This window comes from Vollenhovia emeryi, unplaced genomic scaffold, assembly GCF_000949405.1.
Source record: "Vollenhovia emeryi isolate VEMERY1.0 unplaced genomic scaffold, V.emery_V1.0 DF939124.1, whole genome shotgun sequence".
NCBI lineage: Eukaryota > Metazoa > Arthropoda > Insecta > Hymenoptera > Formicidae > Vollenhovia > Vollenhovia emeryi.
In genome coordinates this window covers 1017847-1036206 of record NW_011967242.1, presented here as the reverse complement: position 1 = coordinate 1036206, position 18360 = coordinate 1017847, and the positions used below count along the sequence as shown (strand labels likewise).

General features: G+C 43.0%; 2 protein-coding genes across 7 annotated transcripts; one reads left to right on the top strand and one right to left on the bottom strand.

Moving 5' to 3' along the window:
- Window positions 1-45: 45 nt before the first annotated feature.
- Window positions 46-5235, top strand: LOC105569359 (ubiquinone biosynthesis protein COQ7 homolog). Of its 3 annotated transcripts, none has more exons than XM_012025767.1 (3): window positions 46-106; window positions 4048-4202; window positions 4536-5235. In XM_012025767.1, the coding sequence occupies exons 2-3, from the start codon at window positions 4052-4054 to the stop codon at window positions 4964-4966; spliced, it is 582 nt and encodes a 193-aa protein (XP_011881157.1). In that variant the 5' UTR covers window positions 46-106; window positions 4048-4051; the 3' UTR covers window positions 4967-5235. The 3 variants fall into 3 exon arrangements, with proteins under 3 accessions (XP_011881157.1, XP_011881158.1, XP_011881159.1); XM_012025768.1 differs by having other exon boundaries at window positions 46-150; XM_012025769.1 differs by lacking the exon at window positions 46-106 and adding an exon at window positions 1091-1213.
- LOC105569360 (protein shifted) lies at window positions 2362-12805 on the bottom strand. 4 transcript variants are annotated; one of them, XM_012025770.1, is made up of 6 exons: window positions 12395-12805; window positions 11844-12086; window positions 8577-8768; window positions 6221-6370; window positions 3889-3984; window positions 2362-3194 (listed from the first exon to the last, which is right to left on the bottom strand). In XM_012025770.1, the coding sequence occupies exons 1-6, from the start codon at window positions 12552-12554 to the stop codon at window positions 2956-2958; spliced, it is 1080 nt and encodes a 359-aa protein (XP_011881160.1). In that variant the 5' UTR covers window positions 12555-12805; the 3' UTR covers window positions 2362-2955. The 4 variants fall into 4 exon arrangements, with proteins under 4 accessions (XP_011881160.1, XP_011881161.1, XP_011881162.1 ...); XM_012025771.1 differs by having other exon boundaries at window positions 8628-8768; window positions 12395-12803; XM_012025772.1 differs by lacking the exon at window positions 12395-12805 and adding an exon at window positions 12192-12219.
- Between the last annotated feature and the right edge of the window lie 5555 nt (window positions 12806-18360).

Here is an 18360-nt window from a genome sequence, read left to right as displayed (position 1 = left end):
GAGCGGTTTGACGTAAATGTCGCGCTCCCGGGGGGGGGGGGGGTCCGACCATAACCTCTCCGCTCCGAGCACGGCCAAGGATCCAGTTTTCTCACGAGAGCACCCGGTAAAACTGTCAGGGACCTTCCAGTTCTTCCGGCCACTCTCTCGGTATCTTCGAGTAGACTTAAGGAGGTCTTCAGTGTTTCGTAATATTTGTTGCAGCCCCTAACTTTTAGCAGCACGCGATATTTCGTACACCCGTAGAATGTGAAAACATACGTGTATGTACGTGTTATATGTATCTGACAATAGTTATAATTTAGCGGAATAATATAAGACAGAATTCGCAGGATACGCCCCGAGGATCGGAATCGATAAACAAAAGTCGAAGATGTGCGTGCTAACCGTTAGTGTATGTTTGCGCGCTAACGTGGCAAAATAATAATAGACCTCTTCCGCCTGTCACTGTTTATCTCGAATACGAGCTCCGACTGTGTACACCGGTCGTCGACGCAGGCTCCGATTAATTTACATCGAGCAAAAATCCGGATAGCCAAATCCGTCGGACGCACATTTTGAAGGCAGACCGCAGATTGCATGCAACAACTGATGTATTCGACACGTTGCCAGCGTGTCAGCGGAAATGCAACAAAATCTGCTCGCATAACTGGACCCCTTCGGTTTCTGTCGATAATTTGCTGACTGCGTGTTTCACAGACTCTGTTGCCAAAACGAAAATCAAACGCGGACACGGATGGCTTCGTTGCGGGTCTCTGATGAATCTGTTAACACTTTGCTGACTGGGAACCTGCACGGTATCCAGGATTGGGAAAGTTACTTTATAAAAGTATCAAAGTTACAAGTTACCAATTCTGAAAAGTAACGCGTTACGGTTACAGTGACTCAAAAAGTAACGAATCGTTACTTTGCAGTTACTTCCTTGCGACGAAAATAAAAATATCGAATCTGCATTTGAATCGTAAAGCGTCGATAGAGGCGTTGGTGCGCAAATTCAAGGCCTAATGCGATCTGTGGAGGTTTAAAAAATATATAAAGTAACTCTTAAATTAGTTACTAGTTATCGAAAAGGTGTAACTGAGTTAAGTTACAGTTACAGATGGAGAGAAAGTAACGAAGTTAAGTTAGAGTTACCAAAAAAAAGTAACTAACTGTAAACTCGTTACCCTCGTTACTTCCCAACCCTGACGGAATCTCACTAGAAACTTGCAAAGTACGTCATTATTTTGACTCTACGAGAGAACACGGGCACAATTATTTAACGATTTCCTTTGCTTTTCGTCCCTTTTGGTCGTAGTTTCGTACGCGAAAAAGAAAATGCAGCTGCTACAGCTAAAAACTGCATGTGGTAACTGAACTTCAAAATACGGACAGCTAATATTCAGTTGCAATAGTTAAATATCTGGCTACTATTGTATTAGATGCGACAGCAAAACGTTTGCTGTGCTTTCGCAATTCTTTGCAAACCATGATTAGCTACGGTAGTAAACATTTTCTTCAGTGTATAATGTATGAATGGACATTTTGATGTTATTTTTTGCGTTCTGTTTTTCCGGATTTTGCATTATTTTGATAAGGTTTTTGGCGTGGTCAGAGGTGGGCAGGGCTTCAATAAGACGACTTGGGCCCGGTTTCACCAACGTCGCTTAACTTTAAACTTGGTTTAATTCGTTCTTTGTCTCTTTCCAACTGTTACTTTAGAAAGAGGCAAAGAACGAATTAAGCTAAGCTTAAAGCTAAACAACGTTGGTGAAACCGGGCCTTAATGTTTCGATAGAACACTTTACGACATTTACTAAGGCTAAACATATGTTAAAAAAATGTAACATAAAACATAACATTAAAATAGCATGGAACAAATTACTCAAATTATATATTATTTTCGGGCTATAAAAGCAGCAATACATATATATCTTAAAAAAAGTAAACAAAAACCAATCTTAGGCATAAATCTCTTTAGTTTAGGATACAACATTGACGTTAGAAACGTTTACTAAGGAAAATTGCGATTTTGGACGCTATTTTGCGTGTTGAGGATTAGTTTACGTTATTTTGCGTTTTAAAAACGTATTAAAACGAAGTTGGGGACTCCAAGATGTAAATAAATGACATTAAAAACGTTTCTGGGGCATTTTGCGATATTTTGCGTATGAAGATAACATCAAAATGTCACACCTCTACGTATGAAACATTAGGTCGGGTAATCTTTGTGAAAAAGTGTTCAAGGGATACATTAGTTGGCTTTGCGAATGGTTAAAATCGATTTTTCATCGAAACATTGGTGTATTAAAAATTCTTCCGAAATTAGATCAATTTTTCAAGAGGGCGCCAAAGACCGTCAGACTCACCACAACATTCGTATCCTTGTCACAACTTATAAAACGTTTATTTAATCTATATTCTATATCTATGATATACACAGAAAAAGATAGGCAGAGGAGTCCATCACAGGCACACTACTACAATGCTGAATTATTCCATAGTTGCATGCTTTCTAAGACCGTTACGGAAAATACATTTCGTTCCTATTTGTATTTTTACAATTGTTACATCTACAATACAAAAGTATCATAATAACTAAATATAATATAATAATGTTGTAAAATGGCATAAAGCAGCTCTTTACATATCACATCTGGGGCAGAGTAAATTAGAAGCTACGAATTTTACATCATACGCCGCCAATCGAGATTTGGATCTAAATCTTGTGAGAGCTTTAATGTTTGTCTCCTCGTCGTCTCGCACCAAGTGAAAATAAGAATACTATTAACCCTCGAGTCGCTTTAGCATCGCGAGAGTCCCTTCTCTACGAACGCGTGGACTTTCTCCGTACGATTCAGGATGATATCGTGGGACACAGTCTGCCGTAATTCCGTCGGGTGATTTTAGAATGGCCGTCGGTTTTTCTGGAGGATTCAGAGTCGGTATGGAAGATAACAGGTGTCCCATTGGTTTTTAAGCCCATGGCTTGTTCTTGTGACAATACTTTCCGTACCAGCCGCTCTCGCAGACACACGTGTCGTTCTTTTGACAGCTCCCGTGTTTACACGGCTTGGTACACATTACCGCTGAACGTTGGGCCGTGCGCGTCGTAGTTGCGATCTCACAGTGATTGCCCTTGTACTCATTCGAGCATCTGCAGATGTTGATGCCCTTGCACTTGCCTCCGTTGAGACAAGGAATTACGCATTTGGCTGGAAAGGCAAAATTACGGCGTGAATATTTTCTTCCGGATTTTACATGATTTCGCCACACACCCTGTTTAAAATATTAGATAGAATATGATCAGATTACATTAGATTACATGCAATTTCAATAAATAACGCCCGGTTTCACTAACGCCGTTGAACTTTAAGCTTAGTTTAATTCGTTCTTTGTCTCTTTCTTTCCAACTGTTACTTTGGTAAAACACGAATTGAGTCTAACAAATTAAAGTTAAGCGACGCTGGGTGCAGCCGGGCCTAAGGCCTGGTTGCACCAACGTCGCTTAACTTTAACTGTAGCTGAAGTTAAAGTAAGGCCTATGAGTCTTAGGTCCGGTTTCACCAGCGTTGTTTAACTTTAAGCTTAGCCTAATTCGTTCTTTGTCTCTTTCCAACTGTTACTTTAGAAATAATTAAACTAAGCTTAGAGTTATGCGACGTTGGTGAAGCTGGACCTTAGGCCTGGCTGCACCAACGTTGATTAACTTTAACCTTAGCTTATTTCACTCTTTGTCCCTTTCTAAGGGAAACAGAAAGAGACGAGGAGTGAATTAAGCTAAAGTTAAAAGTTATGTGACATTGGCGCAACCGGGCCTTATTAATTTACATCGAAATTGCATGTAATCTGATGTAATCTAATCGTATTCTATCCATTGTCTTAAACAGGGACGGTTGTTATACTCACAGATTTCGCAATGCATGCCGAAGTAGCCCTTCGGACACTCGCAGACATCCTTCTGAACGCACTTTCCTCCGTTCAGGCACTTATCCGTGCAGATACCTGAAATTGTTCGGTGTAGTCGGTTTTGATTAGATAACAGCAAGCGTTTCTCAAATGTTATAGGAAAATGTTGCGCGCCGGAGGACTGGGAGTACGACTGGCCAGCACGTCGGCAGCCACGAGCGCGTCCGGAAAGGTGCTAGACTCGATAATAAGAGTCGACCATGCCGGTGAACTGGGGGCTGACAGAATATACGCGGGACAAATGGCCGTGCTGGGTATGCCTACCCGAATACACGACGTACAGTGTACAAGGAGGGAATTTTTTCTTAACATTTATCCTGAAAATCATGCAATCGTGGGACAACGTGGCATTTCGAAGAATTTAATCAGAGTTCTTGGAAACTTTACCATACATCTTACTAGTAATTATACTTACTGTACATTTTAGTAGTAGAATGTATAGTAAAATTTCGAAACACTCTTATACAGTTCTTCAAAATGTCTTGTTGTCCCCACGATTACATGATATTCCGGATGAATTTTAAGAGCAGAATCCCTCCGTGTAGATATGTAGATTAGAATTCTGATGGACCTCTGTCGAAGCGCAGGCAAAACGGCGGTCGGGCCGACCATACAGCACATGTGGGATCAGGAGAAGCGACACCGCGCGAAATTCGAGGAACTGATTCGCAAGTACCGCGTCCGACCCACCGTCCTCAGCCCGCTGTGGAACGTGGCTGGGTTCGCTCTGGGCGCCGGCACCGCTCTCATGGGCGAGAGAGCGGCGATGGCGTGTACCGTGGCGGTGGAGACGGTGATCGTCGAGCACTACAACGATCAGCTGCGCCTACTGATGGAGCACGGCGACAGCGTGGACAAAGAGATACTCGAGACTATCAAGAAGTTCCGCGACGAGGAGCAGGAGCATCACGACACCGGCATAGATCACGGCGCCGAGCAGGCGCCGTTCTACCAAGCTCTGACGAGCGTCATCAAATGCGGCTGCAAGACAGCTATCTCCATCTCCAAAGTGATATGAACGCGTTTCCAAGACTCTTCGAGATGTTTATACATACACGATGTTATGCTACACAATCGTTGCTTGTACATATAGTATTTATTGTGTATATAATAATAAATTAGATTTCACTTTTTCTACGTGGCGAATCAGTCTAACAGTACACGGGATATCTCGAGAACAACCTCCAATGACTGATCTGTTTGACGAATGTAATTGAACTGTCTTTGTAATATTTCCATGGGAATTTTATTTTTGTGAGCTTATCTAATAAAAGTAATTAAAAGGTTTAGGTCTCGTTTAAATAGAACGAATAAGAGAACTAGGTAATCAATTGCCTATAGCTCTTCATGAATTTAACACTGTAAGATATGTACTGACGAAAATCGACTCGTGTAAGTGGTTGGTGTATATGTATAAGAGTCCCAAAAGAGAGAGATACGCTTGAAATAAATTATAAATTTGTTTTAATTTTGTTCAAAATGTGTGTATAAAAAAATTAAACTTACCATCACAAGTTATTTCTTTACATGTGTAATCTCCCAACAAAGATTCAAACATTTGTCCCATTTTCTGACATTAATTTCAAAATATGCCGAGTCAGTTTTATGTTACGTTTTCCACTTTTCGATTTGATGTGAAATGTTTTCTCTTGACAAAAGCGTTCAATTTTCCTAAAAATATCGCAATCAAAACGTGCGAGATCAAAGAAATGACAATTATGTTCCAAGACATAAAGGAACTCTTGCTTGTCAATTTTATTCACAAAATTGAAATACTCGTTCGTGATGTTTCACTTTTGTATAAATGCGACTCCCCTCTACGGGGGAAACTTTTGAAACATATGTATAATGAGATAAAATGAGCTGAAAAATTCTCGAACGCGAACTTTACAATCACATCCTGTCTCTTTTATCTTTTTGGAAAGTTGAAAGAACACTTATCTCGGATCAAGAAGTGAAACACAAAACTGACTCGGAAATTTGATTTCATATTTACATACAAAATTTGATTTTAGATTTGCGTACAGACCTGGAAACTAAACATTATACATGTTTAGATAAACACTCGAATCTGTTAGGAGATCATGTATGGAAAACTAAGTTGACGTTTCATTTAGATTTTATTTTAGTATATTATATATATATATATATAGGAAATTAGAATAAAATTTTAACATTTAACGTATCTCTTTCAAGTGGACTTTACTTTTGGAACTTTCTTCTATATTCCTATGGAACAAATTTCGCCGTACATCTATGTAATCTATTATACCTCCTTCGCAGTAAGGACCTTGGTATCCTGGCGGGCACGAGCACACGCCTGGCGCTGTGCAGTTACCGCCATTCATACAATTCGGATAACAAAGCGCTTTTTTACAATGAGGCCCTAGATAACCATCTGGACAGGGGCCAGGATTAGGCTCTGTAAAAATAAAATGCAGTTAAAAGATAGCATTACTCCGATGTCTGCACACACATATCACACACACACACGTATGTACATGTATTTAATAATTATCTTTGTATACGATTAAGAACGAGGAATATTTCGGTAACAGAACCGAATTCCCGTTATTAATCCAATAAGATAATATCGTTCTAATGCATGCAATCTCACCATGCAGATTTAATTAAATCCCTTTTCAAAAACCATACCGTAAGCCACGGAATTGAGATCAATATTGCATTTTCATCTCCTACGTCTTACGTCGAAACAGAATTAATTTTAATATTTTCCTTATATTAAATAAACGTATTCCTAACAGAGACGTTTGAAAAACGGATTCGTCAAAATAAAATTCTAATAAAAAAATTTGTAAAAACGTATAGCGACGGTATTAACGTTTACAAAAATAATGTGAATCTAATCCATTCTCTTATAAATGTTTTGATACGTCTTTTGTAGTTTTTTAAAGATAATTACGCAGAGAGATTAAAATGTTACATCCCGCGTACATATTTTATCTCATTTCCATGGCGCGTGCAAGCCGTGACTTTCCTTCCGATTAAATTTTACTTATCAAGAGAGAAAGCCTCGATGCCCAAAACGTATTTGATTATTTCACGTTTGCACATTCGGCCGGCGATGCTGCGAATTATTGATGCATTATCGCAGAAGCGATTATACGTTCGAGAGCGTCTCGTATTCCGCTACGCCCATCTGAATTCGAGTAGATGAAAACAATTACGTGTCACGTGGATCGTTATTTGCTAGTCTTTTTCTCATCCGTGATTTGTGATGGTAAATTCGACCGATCGCACATGCTGTGAATAACCCTTTCGATCCTCGATATAATCGGAACATGTATGTAAAACAGCGGATAAACACATACTCGACTCGATGATTAACAACTCGAGTGCACAGAGATTGAGAGAGCTGAAAACAACGCTAAGAGAGGGACAGCGAGAGAGAGAGAGAGAGAGAGGGCAGAGCGCGGACTCGTGCGTTCTTTTGCATTAAGTAGGCAATTAGGCACTTAATTCATAATTCGCGGGCGAACAATGACTCGAGGAAGCGTAGTACTGGGCCAACGCTTAACAAAGTGCCAGGCAGGACAAAAAAAACCATACGAATGCTCACGTAGAAAATACAAGCGCGCGAAACGTGGAAAAGATGACCGATCTGAAGTAATATTTTGGCGAAAAACAAAAAGAAAATAAAAGCGAGTGCTCTTCGAATGGCGAGTACAATGAATCGGACGACAGTTGTATGACGTACTAAGATAGCGTTAATAGAATCCAGCTCTGAATGCGAGAATGCGTTTACGCAAGACGTCCCTTAAGGACAAGAACCGATTAGTTACGTGAGTATCCGATGACTAATCGGTTCTTTTTCTTAAGGGATTTTCTTCAGCCTCAACAAAAGCGGTCCACGTTACCACCTTGCGAGCGGCGATGGGTCCAAGCGCGAAATTCGAGTCGCGTTATTTGCATCGCGATGCCCAGATAATATAAACAAACCCAAATGGAGGGATTTTGCTCCCAAAGAAATTTCTCAGTTTTCACGCCCTCGAAACGCTTCGAGGATTGGACGCGACGCGGCGGGAGACGAGTAGTACGCGTGTAAAATGAACCGCGTGCAAGCTCGACGAGGGCGCGAGGAAAAAGGCCCAGGCGGAAAGTTAATCGATTCGCCACTCCCTTTGACACCTTGACAAACGCAGCATCCCCGTTCGGAGCGGGACCCCGGGACCATCTCGTCGCTCTCGATGATCGAGGCACGGCGCAACCGTTTAACGACGTAACACCCATAAATCTGCCGGACACCGTGGAGAGGAGATTCGACGCGCCTCCCTCGCACAATTATCGGACCCATCGTTCCGGCCGGCAGGGGCGGGCAGGTACAGGTAGATAATCTTTCTCTTACAAAGTATCAAAACGTGCGCGCGCGAACGCGGGCGCGCATCAGGTACATGCCACGGCTGTCGATTAAATAAAAAAAGACGGAGAGGCAGTCGGAACGAATGAGCCATGAGCGCGCGAACCGGATTTCGTGGGCGCGGGTTTTACGCTGCCGCTACGCGACGCGGCGTCCTCGCGAGCGGGCGATCCTCCTCCCGACTACCTCGCCTCGCAATCGATCAAGAGCATGCAGCAAATTAGGCGATGAATTACTGCTGATACAGAACTGTATGTGCGAGTGAAGAGGTGGTGATCGTGGGCGCGACTGACGCACTCACCGCGCACGGTGCATTCTTTTCTCAAACTGAGACGGAGGGGCGTCCCGTTCAGCGGTTTCCCCTTGCGGGTCTCGATCATCAGACTGATCCCGAATTGCGCTATGCCCGAATTGCCGGCGCAAGGTAAGAGAATGCTGAACTCTGCAACACAGAAAGCAAACAGGGGTGAGTATGCTCCGTTCGATCGTGTAACTGTCATTCTCAATTTTCCTCCCACAGCAGAGAAACCGAGGGGGTGAACCGCTCAGGGCATTGTGGTGTACAGAGATTTGTGGCATTACTGCGCGGAAAGACCGGCTAAGGCAGAATTAGCTGAAATTAAAATGTCGCCGCATAAACAGTAGAGGCATCTACACTGTTTTGTGATGCAACCATAGACATAATCCGTGCTTTCCAGCAAGCGACATAAGTCGACACAAATGTCGTTCTGTCTTTCTTCGCATTCAATGAATAATAAAGACAGAACGACACTTGTGTCGACTTGTGTCGCTTGCTGGAAAGCACGGATTATGTCTAGACCGAGCATCGAGCAGTGGGGGTATATCTAACTATATGCACTTTGTGCAGCAAACTTAGTGAATGTTGCAACACAAAACAATGTAGAGGCCCCTACTATTTACACGGCAACATGTAAAGTTTAGTTATTTTTGCCATAGCCGGTCTTCCCGTGTAAGAAATCTGATGGGACCATAAATGTACGCATGAAGTAGACCAATCAATTTTTTTTATACACATGTGCAAGTTTGTCTGAATAGACCCTTATCCAGCCTAAAGCACGCGACACAAATATTTTTCCTACTGGATTGCTTGCGAGAGCCAATCAGGATTCAACCTTGGGTCACCTGATCTAAAACTCTGCATCCTTATTGGCTCTCGCAACAAGTCCAGTAGGAAAAATGGTATCGTCTGCTTGAGAGAAAACTAAAAGAATATTTTCTTCGAAATGCGCGCAAATCTACGAACGTTCTCAGACATTATCGGCGAAAGTGCGCGTAGAGATAAAGAAACTGCGTTACATAATCGCAAACGTAAAAGTGATTTATGAAAAAGTAGAGAAACAATTATCTTCGTTTACGATTGAACGGGAGGAACGTGGGTAAACAAAATCGCCTGTGTAGTTAGTCCGATAAGATAACATTGTTCTAATGCAATCTCACGCGGATTTAATCGAATTCCCTTTCACAGGACACGACAAGTAGACGAGTTATCCGTCTGAGATTTAATAAACAAAGAAATCCACTTCCAACGAGTCTCGCGCGACGGCGAAAGAGCTAAAGACTGAAAAATCGGAATGTATCTGTTCAATTGAAGAGTCATAGCGCCTCAGCCCTCGCACAAGCGTCACAACGGCTGCGTGTTCAGCAGAAAAAAAAACTACTTTCCAACAATTGTAAAATTCGTAAATTTGATTGAAGTATGCTCTCAGATTCTGCCGTAAATAGGAGCATACGCCAATCAGATTCGAGATTTTTGCAACAGTTGCAAAGCAACCTTTTCTACTGAACGCGGCTAATAACTCGCTCCACTTGGACGAGATAATCTCCGGACAAACGGGAGCGACGCGGCGTATTTCTGTATACGAGGAACATCTTCGTCTTCTCTTGGATCAGGTAGATCTCACGCAGCGCACCGACAAGAGGCGTCTTCACCTTTGACTGTGTAAATAAGGACCGTCGGCACTTATGCAACGCCGCGTGGAGAGTTAAAAGTTAACAACGGGACGAAGCGTATTTGCCAGCGAGCGCGCGTGTACCGATCTTAACGCGATTTTAACGTTAGAAGATAACGATAGAAACGTTGAAAGTGGCGCGAGAAGGCGTCCGAGTACGAACGCGACTTCACCAACGCTGTTTAACTTCAAGCCTAGCTTAATTCGTTCTTTGTCTCGTTTCAACTGTTACTTTAGAAAGAGACAAACGTGAATTAAACCAAGATTAAAGTTAAGCGACGTTTGGTAAAAACGACCTTGCGAAAGAGATCAGTCGAAATGAAGAATGCTTTGAATTTGAAGCGTTTGCAGCATCGAGTGGACCGCAGCCTCTATCGTACGATAAGAGTCAAACTCGGTCGTTAGCGTTAGATCGACGTTGAGCCGATCCGGAGTCTCCAAACGCGCACCGAACGAAAACGCTGTTAGCACGTGGACGATCATTGGCGCTAAGTAACCGCGCGAGAAACGACGAACGCCTCCGCCACAGTTACGATGGTTCGAACGTTCCTAGATTTTACCCCGTCAACCGTCGAATGAAAAATCGCGGACGTATTCAGGTCTCGACGCTCTTTCTCTTTTTAAATTTCTCCTCATAAAGTTCCAACAATTTAATGTGAGACGAGATTAAAGCAGGCCCAGCGGTAAATACGCCCCACGCTAAATCTTTTTTTTAACATTTATTATACGTAACTGTTGCTGGGCAATTTTGCTTCTAAATGACGAAATAGTTGCGCACGATTTATCCCCTAAATTGAGAGTGTCAATTTTTGGACAGATACCATTTAGAAATTTTATTCCTACAGAACCGCTGCGTTTTGACGAATCACCTCAATGCGGTCATTGTGAAATTTCCTCCTTTGGATGATGCAGTTATTACACAATATTTGAGACGTCTTCCTATCGGGGATAATGCCCCAGCAGGACCTAATGCCCAGACTGATACCCCAAAAATGACTATCCAGCGAGAAATGACTCGTTGATCGACGAAGCATTTCTCGCTGGGTGTTACCCTAGCGGAAAAATTTCTGTAAGTAACTACAAAAATTGAAATAGAAATTTCTATATCTTCGTTGAAACATTAATTTTTTTCTGTAAAAATATCTACGAAACAGTACCACAAATTACAATGTTCTCAAATCAAGAAATTATGGCAAGTAGTATTTCATGAAAATGTAAAATTTTGTAAAAATTAGTACAAAACTTTACTAGTTTTAAAAATTTGAGGAACCACGAAATCTTAAGAAATCATCTGCTTGCTTGTAGAATATTACAAAAATTAACAAAAGTGTTCCAATTCTAGTGTTTTCATGTAGATTTTTATAACACTTTTGAAATTACGTAGAATTTTTTAGATTCGGACAGTTATATTTTATAGTTTTGTAGAATTTTGTGGAATTCTTTCCGGCAGAGCAATGCCGCAAATCTGTAGACCACAGTGCGCCCGGCGGTTTTACTCGTCGGCGTAGACCGAGGGACGAGGGTCGATAGTGATATAGAATGTTTACCTTTCGGTCGCTTGGGCACCCGTCCTTGCGTCTTAATCGTGATGGATGGCGTTTTCAAGATGCTCTCGTCGTACGACTTTAAACGAAAAAAGTTGTAATAATACTTCTTCACCCCTGACTTCCACGTGAAGTTCACGTGCGACACCTCGCTCGGTATGATCGGCAGTTTACTCTCAAACTCCGGATCCAACAGATAAGCGAGCACTTGGCCCTCCGCAATCGCGTATATTTCCATTGCCAGCCCTGCGTTAGCCATGAAAAACAGTTTCAAGACTTATAACATTTCATGTTTACCGTCGTTTGCGACGGATCAACGTTCGCGCGATACCGCGTAACTACAGATGTTACCATTCCCTCTCATTTCGTGCTATTTAACATTTTGCGCACCGCGAACTTATCAAAGGTATACAATACAATCCCGAGTGGGGGGGCATCGGAGCGTCGCGGCGTCGCGGGGCGACGATCCGAGGAAAAGGGGGTCACGTATACATATATCGGGCTAGGGGGGAGGAAATCCGGAGGGGATCACTCAACATCTGCGTCAACTGTACCGCTGAACATCTTGATTTGTTGCTGGTCGATCCAGAGGGAGATGTCACCGGACGGCTTGTGGCCGGGGTTCCCGGAGCGGTGCTGCTGCCGGGCGAGTGCCGCGTCCAGGAGAAGGGCCAGCGCCGCCGCCGCGGCCAGGGCGGCCGCAGCCGATCGCATAATAATTGCCCGCGACGTGCCGCTGCCGCCGCTGCCGCCGCCGCCGCCGCCGCCGCCAGGTGTTGCACGCACACCGGTGAGGAAAAGACCGCCCCTTCCCTGGCAGATCGCCGTGCGTGCACTGGCGGTTAAGCGCGTTCCCGGCCGGGCCCCGGGCCGCCTCTCCCTGCAGTTCAACGTGCCGGCGCGCGGCGTGCGTGCCGTTGGCGATCCGACGCGTGAAATCGGAGGATTTCACGGGACGCGCGCGCGCGCGCGCGCGCCAGCGCGTGCACGGGACACGATCGCGCGCGCGTCTCACCTCGCGGCGCGGCGCGGCGCGGCGCGGTGGCGGAGATGCCGGAGGGATCCGCGCGGTGACTTCAACGCACGGTTGTCCACCCCCTCGATCGGTAAAACAGAGGGGTCGGGAGAGCGAGAGCAAGCGAGAAAAATCGCGGGAGGGTGAGAGAGACGCGCGCGCCAGACTCTCCGCTCTCTGCCTGCGAAACGGCGCGCGGTGCGTAAACGATGCGCGCGGACCGCGTCGCTCCGGCGGACTGACTGACTGACTGACTGACTCTCAATGAGAGCCGAGGCACGCGGAGCGAGTAGCGAAGCCTCTCCGCGGAGCGAGATAGAGATCTCGCAGACGGACCCGGGGCACGCCGGGGAGCGTGAGCGGCGCGCTGCGAGTTAAGGCTGCGTGCACAATGTGCTCGGAATCCCTGCCTTGCGATGCCCCTCTTCCCTCCCCCCCCCCAACCCTCCTCTCTCTCTCGCGCTCGCGCGCGCCACGTGTGCTTCTTATTTTACTGTCTTAAGCTCGGTTTAGACCATCTATAATTTGCAACGGAATTGAAAATAGAATGCTATTTATAATTTCACGCGCCGCGTATTTTGACGAATGTGTGTGTGTGTGTGTGTGTGTGTGTTTTAACATACATATCTTAGATTGCGCGCGTTTATTGTAATGTTTTTTTTTTGTTTTCTCGCAACCCCTAGCAGAAAAAATTTCTATAAACAACTGCAAAAACTGACTTGAAATAGAAATTTGTAGAAATTTTTATATCTTCGTTGAAACATTTATTTCTTTTTGTAAAAATATCTACGAAATGGTGCCACGAATTACTAATGTTCTCAAATTAAGAAGTTATTGCAAGTAGTGTTTCATGAAAATGTGCAATTTTGTAAAAATTAGTACAAAACTTCACTAGTTTCAAAAATTTGAGAATCAACGATATCTTAAAGAATGCAAACTGCTTACTTGTAGTATATTACAAAAACTAACGAGTGTTCCAATTCTAGCATTTTCATGTTGATTTTTATAACACTTTTTAAATTTACGTAGAATTTCTTAGATTCTGGCAGTTATAATTAATTTTTTTTGTAGAATTTTGTACAATTATTTCGGCGTCCAGAATTATAAATGTACATTCTAATTGTAAAATATAATTGTACAACTTTATGCCGAATTCTATGCGACCTGCAAATCTTTATTAAAGTTCCCACAGTCCACCTATTAATTTTATACGCTCAATTATAATTAAGCGAGATTACAAAAGACGCAGTTTGCTACGCCTAGTTGAGCGACCACTGTAAGCACACGGGCGAATTTTAAATACGCGAGAAGCGAGAAACGCGAGTTCGAAAGTAAACATTTACTTTAAACGCCAAATTCTGATACGAAAGATTCAAAGCTGCATTCAGCTTGTACGACTTTCGCTTGGTTTAACACGGATTTTTGCACCACTCAACAGTTTTAAGAATGTAACATTTATTTGGACTCGATTGAAATTTTACAACGCGGTTTTCACAATTTCCCGACTTGGCGATTTATTAAACTCGCGATTTATCGAATCGGAGGGAAATTGAGACCTAATCCCTTTTAATCTTCAACTCGCGAACGATCGTTTTTCAAGTAAATCGTTTAATATCAACCTTGCGCCAGGAGCTGCGCGCGTGTAGACACGCGGAAATCGAAATTCGAATTAACTAAAGAGGTGATAAGAAATCTTGACGGAGCGAACCAGTTTTTTCACATGTTTCGCGTCCGATCGCGCCGGTTCTCTGCCGTCTCTCTCTTGCGTTTTCCCTCTCTCCCATTCTTCATATCTCGTCGACAATTGAATTTTACTTCCGTGTCGTAAATTCGCCGCATCACGCGCTCGCATCGTTATTCCGCTCGACGCGCAAAACGCTCGAGTTACTACGAACGTTCCCGTGTACAAAAGATCGACCCACGAAAGAAAAAAGAAGAGGGAAAGAATCGAGACAAATTTTTACGATACTTGAAAACTGAATACGACTGAAATAGGCCAAGCTTTTCTCTAACACAATGTCGCTTTCATCTTTCGCGTTTTTCTTATTCCAGAATTTTTTTTACTAACTCCCAGAGTTATTTACAAGCTGTCACAAAAAGGGCGCTGGTGTTTTTCCATTAGAAAACACCTTTTAACGTACATTCTCGTGTTAACTTTAGTTTACATAAGCTTGGTTACAATTCCTGGGCCTCTTAGTCTCTGCGTCGATTTAATTTATTTGAATCTCTCTTGGTTATCCAGTGGTTCGAATCTCTTTAGTCTTCTTTCGCCATGACTTCCTTGAAATGATCCACTCGCTAGCTGATTAGGACGATTGTCTAGTCTGTTGACGTATACTTTACAAAGTCGTTTATTTCCTCATTCCAGGATTCAAAAAATGAAATTTTATTACATTTCTCTACTGCCATTACATTCGATGATATTACCGCGGATTAATGAAGCCACAGAGTCCCGGGTCGCGGCGGATACACGGTGCACTGTCACGTGAGAAAGATCCGCGACAGTTTTCCCAAGGCTGATAACAAGGTTTGCATTCGCCGATTATCAGAAATAACTGGATCAGATCTATTTCTAGAGCGATCTGCCGAGAGAGCCCGGCCTCCACGAGAGAGAGAGAGAGGCCCCCCCTGATGAATAACCAATAGTATCCGTTGTATTCCCGGTGTCGAGGGATGGGCTACCTAACAAGTGGTCCATTGTTATCCTACGCGGCTGAGGTTTCCGTCTCTCTCGTCTCTCGTCTCCTTCCTGCTCCGCGTCTTTCTTCTTCCGGTACGCGCAGTACGGACCGTGAATACTCCGAAGACACCCCCTGGAGACCGTAACGAATTTTCTAAACGCCACGTGGAACGTCGAGATCCAAAATCTTGCCTGCGAGTGTCACTTGTAGAACAGCGAAACGTCCCGCGATTAGTTAGCTTCTAATTTCAAATCGAGGGAACCGTACTCTCGTTTCTTCTAAGAAAAGTCAGCTGACAAACGTACGCGGAGAGAATTTTCTCTTAAAATTTGCCCTGAGAATCATGTGATCGTGGAAAACAACGTGGCATTTTGAAGAACTGTATGAGAGTTTTCTGAAATTTTGCCATATTTTACTAGTAAAATATCTCATAAAGTTCTTCAAGATGCCATGTTGTTCGGTGAACAACAACATGGCATTTTGAACAACTTTAAAAAAGTTATTTGAAACCTTACCGTACGTTTTACTTAAAAGAACATAAATACAAGTGTCAAGTAGTGTTAATTAATTAACATTTATAATTTGTCAAAAGGCAAACATACGCGACGAATGTTGCTTAAACTTAAAATTTAGCGTGAACTTTTTGGAACATGTGAAAAACGTTAACATTTTATTTCTTACCGTTTATATAAAAAAAGAAGCACAGGCGCAACATGTTGACGGAACGTCGTGACTTTCTACATCCGAAGCAGAGATATCGCGCGGATATATTTTTAGATAATTCGTCCCTCGCGAAGCATTCGATATCGTCCCTGCGATTATCACCGGCGAAAAGGCCTGGAAGAGAGAATCCAACGATAAGATCACGTTCCGTGGATCCCGTTTTGAGAAACGCGGAATGAAATTTCGGTCACTTTTGCGAAACAGGAGGAAGACAAATTTCGCACGAGGTGCCGCTACCCGCTGCCGCCCTCGTCCCGCCTTCCCCGTCGCGGGGGGATTACACGACGAAACATAAATTCGCGTATACACGGCGCGCGATTCTACGCACCGCTCACTCGGCGCGGCTCCGCGAGAGCGGCCGACAGCGAATTCAATTAGGATTGCGGCGGCCGTGCAAAAACATTCGATCAGGAATAAACCGGCGCGCTGCCTGCCTGCCGGCCTGGCTCGCGGACGGCTCTTATAGCTCGTCGCTTTCCAGTTCGCGAGCCCATGTATAATGCGTATATGGGATCGAGGATCAATTGTACGCTTCGTCGTCCGCGGACGTCTTTCCGCGTGGCAGACATCTCCCGATTATACCCTCGACAAATTTTCACGGCCACGCACGGCCTCTCTCGCTGAACGCGCCTCCACCCGCCCGGCGAAAATAATGTTTATTAAAAGTTTATAAGAAGTTTGTTTAAATGTTGAGTCAACGTTTTGTTTGAGTTTCGAAACATTTATTGAATTGTTTGCGAGATATAAATTTGAACGCGGAGTTGTTTATGACATGTTCACGGTTACACGTGTTCAAATTGCGTTTGATGATACAACGTCCAACGTTTCCATCATAGTTTTCCAAGTGTTTGTAAAATGTTATTGTCAGTAAAGAATTAACCAGGTGTTTGCAACGTACTTCCAAACGGTGTAACCATCAATAAAACTCTTCATAAATAAATATAAGCGTCATCTCTCACCTAAAATTTTCGCCAGGGCCCTCAAGCTAGATTCTTCAGTTTTTCTGCCGACTTTAATATTGCTATTTTTTTTCTTTAAAATTTATCGCAACAGCCAAGCATATCGGTGAACGATGTCGAGTCACGGTTTTTGCAGAATCGAGATTTTATACTTCTCGAATGACTTCGCCAAGCTGATTCTTCAAACAGTTTTTCTGCTGATTTTATTTTAATACTTGTATTTTTTTCTTCAAAACTCATCGCAACAGCATCTTACGTCAAGCATCAATGCCTCAGAAGTGAACAATGTTGAATTATATTTTTTGCAAGAAATGAGGTTTTGTTTTTCGAATTAGTTCGTTAAGCTGAAAAAGTTTCGTTTTTGCAAAAAAAGCGACTTAACATTGCTTACTTTTGAGACGCTGATGTAAAAGTACAGCAACCCCCACGAAAAAAAATTTTTTCATCTTTCTTTCCTGTTTTTTTAGTAATTATTTTTTTGTTAGACAGAGAAGGATGTATACAATCTCTGTATACAAATTGTTTTTGGTCCTCAGATTAGATAACACTCGTATTGAATTTCATGGACAACCGATGGACTCTCCAGCTTCGAGATATCTTTGTCCGATGCTAAATGATACTGCGGCCTCGAGCGATCGAAAAGTTACCGTTCGATGCACGCGTTCGTTAGCGCAGTTATATTTCTGTGGACGTGGCTCGGATTGTGCCTCCCTTTATTCTCCCGCGATCCTTTATTCGTCTGTAACCGCGACGAGGGAGAGGAAGAAAGAACCCGTAGTAGCTCACAGATCGAGAACACGGGCGCAAAAAACCTGTCCGGCATAATCGCATTATCGGTCACATCTTGCTCGATTTCTGTCTTCTGGCTTAGTGGAATTAAACCTGACGATTGTTCTAGTCTCGAGAGTAATGCTATTGTCCTCGGGAGTAAATAAATAAACTTGGGAGAGCTCGTGCTGCCTCAACTCTCTATAAAAGCAAAATAAAAAGTATGAGGACACATAAAAATTGTGTATACATTAAAATTGTACATAATATATTTATAAATACTTTAATGTATTATACGTATTAACAAGTTATTCAAGTTTTAATAGAGTAAAATCGAAGGGAGTAAATATCGAACCAAGCTAGTTATTTTATTG

Coding starts and splice junctions, on each gene's coding strand:
- LOC105569359 (XM_012025767.1), top strand. CDS start 4,052: ATGTTGCGCGCCGGAGGACTGGGAGTACGACTGGCCAGCACGTCGGCA. Junction 4,203..4,535: donor GGGACAAATGGCCGTGCTGG/GTATGCCTACCC, acceptor GTCGAAGCGCAG/GCAAAACGGCGGTCGGGCCG.
- LOC105569360 (XM_012025770.1), bottom strand. CDS start 12,554: ATGCGATCGGCTGCGGCCGCCCTGGCCGCGGCGGCGGCGCTGGCCCTT. Junction 6,371..8,576: donor CCTCTTCACTCGCACATACA/GTTCTGTATCAG, acceptor TTATTTTTACAG/AGCCTAATCCTGGCCCCTGT. Junction 3,195..3,888: donor CGGCATGCATTGCGAAATCT/GTGAGTATAACA, acceptor TTGCCTTTCCAG/CCAAATGCGTAATTCCTTGT.